Genomic DNA, 12,109 nt, shown 5'->3' with positions numbered 1-12,109 from the left:
ACCAGCAAAATTGTCGGGAAGTCTCATTTCACCAAAATTTTGACTCGCTAAATATATGGCGTATAGTAGTCTCAAAGTCAGCAATTTAAACTGATGGGTTAACATGGATATGTCTTTACACAGTGTATCAAAACAGGCCTGGTATTCTATGAATAGTTTGGAAATTCTCTAATCTACCATTATTTCTTGTCACGCTACATGTATTTGGAACATTGCTTTACTGTACATGTATTCCCTACCTGTTTGTACAATTACTGAGCTATGAGAGTAAAATTGTACTCTCAGTTTCAGTTTCGTTTATTCATTCCAATAAAAATCCGTGGTTACAAAACACACAAAACAATAATCAATCGAAAATTGACATAATACAGACAAAACAAGGTTCAAGTTTACATATTTGCCAAAAATCAAAAATTCATGGAAATGAAAAAGAGAACTAGAGAAAGGCCTTGCGGCCTTGTATGAAATAAGTTCCCTCAGGTATATACGAGTACTAGATTATGGAGGCACATAGAGTGTTTTACAGTTTCGAGACAAGAACAGAACAAAAACAACTAAAACATATAGATGTAACAGTCATATGAATATGTGCAGAAAAAATATATGGTTCAGTATCTGTCAAGAAAGTACTTTTTGAGAGATTTTTTGAACATCTTTGAATATTTTTGACAGCGTATATCACTTGACAAAGAATTCCAAACGACGGGTAAATTAAACCGGACAGATTTTTTAGCAAAAGTTGTATTAACCTTAAACATATGAAATAAATTACTGTTACGAGTATCATAATGATGGATGCTGTTATTTACGAAGAACATTTCAGAAATATTAAGAGGTAACATATTCTGAAAATGCAGAAATCCAATTATTGCTGTATAATATAAGAACAAATCATGGAAATTCAAAATCTTCAACTTTTTAAATAAAGGGGCTGAATGAGCAAAATAATCACTACCAGTGCAAATACGAACTGCCTTCTTCTGCAACTTTATCAATGCATCTACTTTATACTGACTAAAATTTCCCCAAACAACTACACAGTATGTTAAATAAGGTAATATCAATGAATTATACAAAATAATAAGAGCACGTAATGGCAAATGATATTTTACCTTATGCAATATGCCGACACACCTCGAAATTTTACTATTAACATAATCTACGTGTGTATTCCATTGTAAATGTTTATCAATATGAACACCAAGAAATTTAACACTCTCTAATCTTTCAATACAATGTGAGTCAACTGAAATTTCAATGTTCTGTATTGAATCAAAAACCTTACTAAATTTATTATAAAACATAACAAAACTAGTTTTATCAAAATTAACAATTAACTTATTACTTTTAAACCAGTTACTAACTTTTTCGAACTCAAACTCAATATTATCCTTCAAAGTGATCTGTGAGGTAAGTATCGAATGAAGGAATACATGTCATATTATCAGACAATGAATCTAATGCAGTTTTACAACAGTTTTCAAAATGAATATTAAATTCATTTGCTATTAACTGAGGATCATTTATTTCCCTATCATCACTAACAAAATAATCAGGGAAATGTTTCTCAGATTTTTTCAAAATATCATTGATTATTGACCAAATACCTTTGTTATCATTTCTATTTTCTGACATTCTGTTACAATAAAATGTTTTTTTAGCATGACGTAAACAATTGTTCACTTTATTTCTATACATTTTATATTTCCTTTCATTTATAACAGTTTTATCATTCAAAAATATCTTATACAATTTATGTTTCTTCTTTATATATCTTAACAATTCTGGGGTAATCCATGGTTTCCTTATTTTACACTTACGGACACTACTTTTCTTCAAAGGCAAATTTCTGTCTACTACTGAAATCAACAAAAACGAAAATATATCATAAGCCTCATTTGCATCAGAAGTTGAATATACAGAAGACCAATCTAAATTACTAAGTTCTTGTTTTACCTTTTTCAAACCTTCATCTGATATTTTTCGATTAATTTTCTCCTGAGATCTTTTCTCATGTTTTAATACTGTTGTATTTGCAAACATAAAAATTGGTAAATGATCAGTGATATCAGCATAAAAACTGCCACAATCCAACTCAGAACAAATAACATTGGTGAAAATATTATCAATGAGTGTTTCACTATTCCTTGTTATACGTGTAGGGGTATAAATTAAAGGGACCAAACCATAGGATGAGTTGAGATTTATAAAACGTTTGGCTTCTTGATCTAACGAAATTCCGAATAAATTTATATTAAAATCACCTAAGATATATACATTTCTACGTTCATTTGAAATAATACGAAGAACTCTGTTATAAAAATCAAAAAACAAATCCATTTTACATCCTGGTTTCTTATATATCACACCCACAGTTGAGTTGTTATTACTGCCCTCAAAATCAACAAAAAGATATTCACAACAAGCCTTCTCTTCTTCAGTTTGAAGGATATCAATTCTGGTCTTAAATTTAATACTATCCAAAATGAAAAATGCTACCCCACCCCCTTTCCCAGAATACCTATTTGAATTTATAAAAGTATATCCTTGCAATTTATACGGGATTATAGGAGTATCAACTATCCAAGTTTCAGATATTGCTATCACAGAAAAAGAATGTTTAAGTGATGATAAAAAATCATAAATGGAATCAAAGTTTTTCTGCAAACTTCGGGCGTTGAAATGTATCAAACTAAGACCAGATCTATCATCAAACTTCAGATTAAATTCACATGGCGTATAACATTTGTATGAATTGGATATTTCTAAGAAGTGAATATCTGGATCTATACTTTCAAGTGTATTACTCATTTTGAATATAAACACAATTTTTTATCAAATATTCAGCGTCAATGGAATTCATTATAATCAGTAGTATTGAATACTGTATTGGAACATATTTATATCTTAATTCTGCAAGTTTTGAGAAAAGTATGGATGAAAATGAAATATACACACACAGAGACATCGCAAGAAACACACACATTAGGATTCATTCAAGGACACTACTGGAATAAAGGGGGGAAAATCAGACACAAAATTTAGTAAAACACAAAAATCACATCAAAGAGTCAAAAAGAGTTCAAAAGTCTTTGAGTATGCAGAAGATAAAGTTAAAGTTCCACCAGGAGATAGGATGGTCGAGACTTGATGATTATATCATGCATGTTAAAAGTCATAGCTTTTTTATGTCTTTTGTGTTGTGGACCAGTCTTGTTTGATTGTTTGTTCCTTTCAACAGCACGTAGATGCGACCGTCTCTGCTCCATGCCTGTTCAACTTTTTCGTTTGCCCTTGCCTCACTGAGGAGTTTCTGGTTCCGTGCTGTCAGATCCTCTACGATTGACATCCTCTGACCCTTGAGCTTGCGGCGTTTGGAGATGAATTCCTGGCGTATCCTGTACGATCTGAATTTCACGATGATGCCCCTCGGGTTGTCTTTGCTCTGTTCCCTCTTCGGTCCAACTCTATAAGAACGTTCAATGTCCTCCAGCTTCAGGTCTGCTTTCAAGTGCTCTTTCGCGACTTTCAGAATGATGGCATCAGTGTTTTCCCCCAGTCTCTCGGGGTAGCCAAATAGACGAACGCAGTTCCTTCTGGAGTATTGTTCCTGGGCATCAAGCTTAGCATCCATCGCCTGTATGCTGTCTTTCTGGTCGCTGACCTGCTTTCGGAGGTCAATGAGCTCTCTGGACTTTTCATTGTTGCTCATTTCAAGGTCCAGTATGAGGGCATTTTGTTTCTCTATGGTTTCCTCCATTGCTTTTATCCGCTTGGAAATCGTTTCTTCTACCAAAGAGATGAAGCTTTTGTTTTGTAGAATGTCTTTGATGACATCTTGTGTCAGCTGGGTGGAGTCAACCCGGTCAAGTGTAGATTGGGATCTGGTCTTCACAGTAGGCTTGTCAGAGGACATGTTAGGCACAATGCAGTCTTAACTACCAGATTAGGGCAATAACAATGCAAAGGATTCTTCAAAGGGGCATTCAGAGAGGTTCTACGGTCCAGTGACTAGCACAGACAGAGTGTTAGTATGCAGTCTTCTCCAAGATACTCCAGCAAAGTGATCATGTGGGACTGACACATATATCCTCTCAGGGAAAGTAATTTTGACACACAAAAATGAAGCAAAGAATAGGCTCAGTCACAACACATATACTAATATATCATAGTTCGACTCCTGGTGGATGACCTCTCTCCACACAATGTTCACATATCAAAGTTACTCACACAAATTGCTGAAAACTAGCTCAATTATGATGAACTTCACGAGCCACTCACGAGCCACTCTTCGCCACTAATGGTTCCTTACTTGTATTTCTTTAAAAATAACATGTATAGCAAAAGCTTCACAAAAATAATGTAGTACTTGGACTTACAAATACTGTATGTACATCACAGAGATACAGCATGAGGGAAAAGAGGTAAAATGTACACATGATAAAATATGTATGGTATATGGTTCTTATGATGGAGGTTACAGGCACACATACTACATTATCTTATCATTTCTTCTTTTTTTCCCCTAATCATAATGTATGTACATACATTTTAGACACGTAACTTAACACTGAACATCCATGTTTACTGTATTTGGAAATTTGGATGGTGTCTCTTCACTTTTTTTTTTAAAGCAACAATGCATACCTTGATTGCTGTACTGTTCATAATAGTGCATTGCTTGGATTATGGCAACTGCAAATAATGAATTAAATCACCTTAGAAATAACCAAATTCCCCCACAAGACTGCATATTTTGTATTTGTGTGTTGTCCTTTTAGAGAAGTGAAGACTGCTTTGATAAGCTACTGACACAATATTGTGAAAAGGACACACTGACAGACAGTTTATAGTTAGCATATTATTCCCAATTAATCCTTCAATGCCTAAGACTGTCATAAAAAAGGTCAAAGGCATTATATTTCTTTGGACAACTGTCTTGGCTTTGGAAATCACACCATTACCTTTTGTGTCTATTTCAGGGACCGACAACTATTGGAAATACTATGGAAGTGAATCACTAAATACTGGCCACTAGAATCATAATTTGATTATCGATTAGTGTTTTTATGATAACCTTTAATTAATGAAACTTAGTAGTATAATCAAAGGGTGCTATTAGCTGTTTTGTTCGGAGCCTCCCTTGTCAAACAGTTAGAATTATGTCACCACCTCCTGTTGACCTAATAAGGGACAAAGGCTTAGATGTATGTTGTGTGCTCTGTGCATGAGTGTGTGTGTGTGTGTGTGTGTGTGTGTGTGTGTGTGTGTGTGTGCTTGTGTTGTGTGTATACTTGTAGTTTCATTTCCAAAGGTCTTCTCAACTGGTAAAAATTTCCCACCCCAGCAATAAACCCCATGAATGATGCTGAACTCCATTTATAACAAAAACAAAACAAAACAAAACAAAACAAAACAAAACAAAACAAATTATCATGACAACCTAAACAAACACAACACAACACACACACACACACAGACAAATTCCAAAACTAAATACTGGAATAGGAAACAAAATAAAACAAGCAAAATGTAGCTTCTGTAATCACGGAAGTTCCTAAAAAAAAAGGTCCATGATGATTATCAGTATGTGTTGCTGATTTTTTTTTTTTAAGTTAATAGAATACACATTGCAGACATTACACCGTCATTATCAGTGCATGATGTGATAAGTTTGGCAGTTACACCACACTTAGATAATCAATTAATTTGAGGCAGAACAAGTCTTTCATATCTTAACTCATGTTTGTGTCTTTGCTTGTTTTGAGTTTAAGTATATTCAGAATGCTGTGCTAATGAAATCGATCTTCTGAACAAAAATATTTAAGTTTTATTTAACATTCCATTGGTCTCACAACACCACTGAAGTAAACACACCAAATGTTGCAGATGTGCATGGCTTTTTGATGACGCATGCATACAATCTGCAATGTTCAAGTGTGCCAGCTGGTAGCAAAGTCGTTTGAAAACTTAGTGTAAAACAGCGTAGAACACCGTGCAATTTTCATGTGGTATATAACAATTGCTTCAACTTCCCTAGAGTAACAAGACAGAAAATACCAGCACATGGTGGATCTCCATGGTACACCTATAGGCAACAATGTGCATATAGTCAAACCAGGCCAGATCAACTGCCTGATGTCTTATGCAGCATAACATGTCATATGGCATCTTCAAGCCATATGACTAAATCTGTTGCAAAATGAAGCTATTGAATCTCTCACTGTATATAACTGCCATTTGCACGTGCATACAATATGTATAGATACTATAAAAGTGTACATTTTTTGCGTGATAATTTTTTGTATTATGGTGGGTAAGATGAATATCATGTGTTTTCAATTTCATACGCAGTCACAAGAACTGCTCAAGCACAGCTAACCACTGCCATAGAGGTTTAGAGTTATTGCAGTTACTTATTAATCCGTTGAAGACGAGTCCCGAGTATACTTGGGCAAGTGTCTATGGGAAATGCATGTTGCAGCAATATCAGCCAGTCCTCAACGGGTTACTACAGCAAAGGTAACTAGTCTACATCGCGACAGAAAATTCATTCACGCAACAAGACTAGCAAAAATGAAGAAAACTGCGACAACAGTATCATGTCAGCAGGCAACATGTGGCATTAACCAAAAGATATGCGTGTTGTTGCTATGTCAGGAAAATGTGAAAAGCATAGCATGCACAGCTAGTAAATTCCAAGCTAAACCTGTTGAGTGCTGAAATACGAGACACATTTTGCAACCCTATGCCATTTTTCTACTAGTCTGTTTGGCAAGGCATGTAAAGGGCCAAAAAAAATGGCGCCACCCTTGCTACATCCTCATCCTACCTCATCTACTTCCCTAAATCAGAAACTCTGAGTAATATAATCTGTCAAGGCTGACAACACAGCTTACATCGTCACCGCCATCTTTTCCTCCCCTCTGCCAGAGCAACTCGAAGGTGTCCGGCTCGTAGTTAGCCTGCCTCGCCACCTCCTCGCACAGCTCGGCCACAGTAGTGGACATTGGCAGGTTGACCGTGAACTTGCAGGTCTGCCATTGCGGGTTGGTAACGTCTTGGATGATGCAGAGGATCTTGGGAAGGTCGGCAGTGCAGGTTGCCTGGAGACAAAGAGAGACATAAACACACTGCACCTTTAATTTCTTTCTCTCGCCAGACTAGAAGTAAGCAGTCTACTGCTAAAATATTTACGCACTTGGTAATCAATTTGCTTGTGTGCTAACTCCTGCAGGATGAATTTCACATAATGTTCACAATTTTTCTGACTGTAGGTTTCCTCTAGAGTAACTTCCTTTGCAATTCACATGGACAAATTACAATGGCAAAAAAAATCTTTCTTCTTGTTATTTTGTTCTACCTTTAACATACATGTACATCAGTAACAAGTCGAGGGAATGTGTACTTTTTTCAAAAAACTCAATTTAGTGGAATTCTTTTTTACTTTATTGTTCTACGCATGTGACATCATGAACTGTAGTAGTCTTGTCATCAAGCAGTGACTGCACAGAAGAACAAAAACTTCATAACTTTTGAACGAATGCCCAATTTCCCTAAAACTTTCACTGATGTGCTCTACTTGCCGCATTCACTCAATCCACATGTACAACATATAGATGAAGTTGTGGTCAGTGTTCTGTAACTTTTGTTCTCCTCTGTCTATGATCTGCTTTTAACCATAAAAATTTGGTGACAGTATTGCAAAGTGATAGGATTTTGGTTAAATTAAATATTTCTCATACAAGAAGATAAACAAAAACCTTTAAAAATTGTTTACCATCACTTGTTGATAACCTTGGAAGTCAAGTGACTTTCACCACATTTAATCTACACTAATACTGCCTGGTACATGTAATTAGCACAATGATATGGTACCCACCATCAATTTGTATTAATGTACAAGTACATGTTATTACTCTTCACACACGTACAGGCAGACACCCCCCCCCCCCCACACACACACATATATACTGTACAAACACACACATAAAATGTTATTCTCAAATCTATCAAGTGGGTACTTGCTTGTTACTATGTATGTTTTCTTCAAAATTGGTGAAAAGTTTGTGCTTTACAGAATGCCAGGGTTCACTGTATCCAACATGTGAATGCCCTCATTATGCTCAGATCTGATTTTCCATATCAGGCCTTTACCTTTGTCACCCACTCTGTGTATGATTTTTCTTGCTTTGCCAAAGAAGGGGATTAACTGGCATTCAACTCACTGAGAGCAGCGACCATTGTTAACAATACAGGGAATTATATAAGGAAACATATCTAAAATTTCATTTTTCCTGACTTTTGACACATTTCGATAGAGCGTGTCACATCTTTTCTATTGTTTCCATTCAAGCTCATATTCCTTATCAAGAGTTACAACCTGTACACAGCCCTGCACACTGGCAGACAAACAGGTCAGACCAGTAGAAAAAATGGGTTTGTGTGCAGCCCTGTTGTACATTATAAACATTGTAGATTCAAGTGTTCAATGGTTATATGATTTTCATTTTTTTTTTCCTGATTTGCCAGGATAATGAGCCAATATTTAGATTTCTGAGATAAAAAGTATAAAGGAATAAAGGTCAGTGCACCTGACTTTTATTCCTGAAGAGCCAGCCCTCCACTTTCAGTATTGGCTCCAGTGGAGGCAGAAAGTTGTCGATCATGTCCTAGCAATCGTGCCCAAGCAAATCATATACCCCAGCAAGCTGCATGCGATATACTCTAAGCCGCGGAAGATCTATGGTTACTGTTATGGCCCGATCTATGGTTACTGTTATGGCCCGATTTCTCGATTACTAATAATTGATAATCAAGCATTACAAGGCAACCATACTTAGAAATGTTCTCAGATTGCAATAGTGTCGACATATTTTTTTGGCTATAATACTTCTCATTTTTGTCATTCCTCACCAGAAATTATGTTATCACATCATATATCACAACTTTCTTAAAATGCATGTGTCCATTCTATTTTTAGAGCAAAAATTGATAGCTTCTGCAGGCATTACGAAACTATGTTTCACCTAAAAAAAAAAGGCCTTGCTGTGATTGGACATTGATACACATGGAAAAAAAAAAGTAGGGTAAGCCTACCAGTATTCAGTCACCTACCAGAATATGGTTACTTATCACAAATCACAAGAAAGCAAATTTTATTGTCACAGCACACGCAAATCATATCAATCATATACTGCCACTACCACTGTCGTTCACAACAGGAAAGTCCCTTAGTCACCTCCAAAATTCGATCAAAAATCCCAAATTTTGCTGTTAAAAATGCAGAACCGGCACAACTTTCCTAAATCACGCGGGAATCATGTCCATTTTCAAGAATTGGGGTTGCCAAAAAGCGCTGAGAGTTTCATTGACATTTGGCCATTCAGCAGCACTGAGTAATATGTATTGCTAATCCCCAGGCACTCCTTCACACAGTTATACTGTACAATGTACGACGAGTGCCCCGAGTCAAAAGAGTGCTATCTCTGTACAGTGAAATAGAAACACAAACTTTCGTGCCTCTATAAGTTACGTATTTCACCGGCAAAAGGCTTACTTTTGTACATACAGAGAAGGCTATGTTTCTTCATACCGTACATGTACGTTCACTTGTTCAATTTCCACACTGATCCCATGTGGTCTTGAAAAGACATTTTTCTACGAGTTCATCTCCATGCATGTACCTCCTGTTCATTCTTTGACTTTCGATGCGACCTTTGCATGGCACTTTGCACATTGGCGATATGAATATGCATGAGAGCCATGTTTTTAGCCTTTGAACAAGACCCTTTCACCGTGCGTTGTGTAGTGGCAAGCGAAATGGTGCGAGTGAAGTGCGCCCACACCAGCAGAGAGCGATCGGGTGCCACACGATGTCGCGCAGCAAGAGTGCCTGGTCAAAAGGCTACACTGCCACCAACTAGCGCAAGTGCAGAGGTTTCAAATCCGTCCAACAGAGCAGTTGTCATTCTCGCAGATCCCTCCTGACCGAATCATTTAAACTAAAGTCATCGGTTTGGACAGAAATGGACTAGATTTTCTAGATCTATTAGCAGAACTAAATGTTCCCCTTATCCTGTTGTCAATAATTGGACTACACAAGTAGATTCCATGTATTTAAATTGACACATTTTTTAGTATTCAAGTTGAAATTTAAATACGATAGATCTACTACCCCGGACCAGATCCCAAATCCTACGACGCACAACCCGAACGCTTCTCGCTCAGGCTGCTCGCAGTTAATGTATTGCTAACTATACACAGCCCAGTCGCTGTATAAATAGCGACAGGGCTGTACCGTCACGACCCACAACACAAAGAGAGCTCAGCGATCGCATTGCGATCGCATTTGAGTTTTGATACTTAACATCATTTTTGTCACCTCAAACTCATTAAATGTAATCTTCATTAATGACACTACATGTTATCTATATCGACATACACATTTCACAACTTACTGACAATGAAGATTTATACAACATGTGCGAACGATACATCTGATAATCGGCAGTTCACGCGATCTGAATGCACTTTTAAAGGTCACCCTGTCAACCGTGCTACTACCAAAGAGCGCACGCACGCAATATATCGCTGCACTTCCGGCCACGCACGCACACGCATAATTTGCTGAGTGATCAACGCGCCATTTTGAATTCTACAACGATGAACCCCGACGGTCGGGAATTGCGCTAGATAGTGCCTTTTTTTTTTCTTCAATGGAATTATCGTGAGGACTCTCTGTGGACTTATGTACCTTCTGTGATATAAGCATGCACTTTACGTAACGTAAAAATGTCTATAAGTTTTGTTGCGCTGTGATTCCCCACTTTGATAGCAAGGCTCCGACTGTCTGACGAGACTGTCTGTCGAGACTGTCTGACGCCGTGCTTCGCACAGCGTCTGGTCGGGCTTATGTATTGCAAGCCTTGCATGGTGATCACACGACAAAGACTGAAAAACAAATTAAAATCACAAAATCTGGGGTTAAGTAACATTCACTTTAATATTGTCGGTCACACCATTACACATCTCTGATCTAGATCATCCACCAACACACTGCCACTGTATTGTTGTTGCGATGTACAACATACTTAATGTTAGAGTCTAGTAACGAGTAAAGAAAGGTCTAACGTTGGTGTCTATAGATGTCTAACTGCTAGATAGAGTCTACTTCCAACATGTTAGATTTCTATTCCTGATTGAAATAGAATCTAGTCTGCATCATCTCAGCTGATCTGAGGGACTCAGTGTTGAGTCTACTGCATTCGGTGAGGAGGGGATAAGATCGCTAAAGACAGATAAACATTAACTTTTTCATCCGCCCGTATGCCCAAAGGTCCAGCCCGTAATTTCTAATTGTGCAATACATCTACGATCAAGTTTATAGTCACATTGCATTGCACGGCAAAATCCACCAGTCATCGCATCAGTGCAGCATGCACACTACCATCGCCACCCCCGTCACACAGCGAAGCGTGAGTCAGCCTTTAGCTTTTGCCTATCTGAAGACAGTCCTCGCTCGATTGCAACACGCAATCACCGAAATAAATCTTAAAATCCCGACACAAAATAATGGCAGATTTTCACAACTTACGTCAGTTGGAACAAGCTGACTGCTATCTATCGGTACCATTCTTTCAGAAGTATCTTCTGAAATGGTGCTTGCTCAATCAATTTCGAACCGGGAGAGGAATAAAGTGTGTGATTTTCCACCAAAACATGTCAACGTGAAGATCAGGTAAATAATGTCGAGCAGATAACCCTTGAATTCCGCTTCCGGGGTCAAACTACTTTTTCCTCTCGACGAGGTTTCGGAGAGTCTTCGGTCGAGACGGACTCACCATTTACCCCCAATGCAACGAACACATCACTTCGAACAAACAATCAACAAGAGAGACCCCTCTCTCGTGCTTTACATACTACAGTAGATGATGCTGGAGATGGTGCTGATCATTACTGTTTCCCTTGGAAACTACAATTATGACATTTGTTTCGTTTCATTTCCCAGCCCAGTCCGTCTGGGCTAAATAGTGTGATTGTTGAGTTTTGACACACTTGATATTTCTCGATCTAATCTCTGTATAATAGGTAATTGTACATTTATACA

General features: G+C 37.4%; 1 protein-coding gene across 1 annotated transcript in view; it reads right to left on the bottom strand.

The window, feature by feature from the left end:
* The window catches only part of LOC139725431 (ubiquitin carboxyl-terminal hydrolase 47-like), a 46,149-nt gene extending 34,445 nt beyond the window's left edge, over positions 1-11,704 (bottom strand). Inside the window, exons 1-2 of the mRNA XM_071636505.1 lie at positions 11,597-11,704; positions 6,900-7,106 (exon numbers count right to left, since the gene is read on the bottom strand). Coding sequence (XP_071492606.1) covers positions 6,900-7,106; positions 11,597-11,635 — 246 coding nt within the window. The 5' untranslated portion in view covers positions 11,636-11,704. The remainder of the gene's footprint in view (positions 1-6,899; positions 7,107-11,596) is intronic.
* Between the last annotated feature and the right edge of the window lie 405 nt (positions 11,705-12,109).

Source organism: Diadema antillarum, unplaced genomic scaffold (genome assembly GCF_040938485.1).
Source record: "Diadema antillarum isolate AM-2024a unplaced genomic scaffold, OU_Dant_1.0 seq00000041_RagTag, whole genome shotgun sequence".
In the NCBI taxonomy this organism is placed as follows: Eukaryota; Metazoa; Echinodermata; class Echinoidea; order Diadematoida; family Diadematidae; genus Diadema; species Diadema antillarum.
Note: the sequence above shows the minus strand (reverse complement) of the source record. Positions and strands in the feature narration are given on the sequence as shown.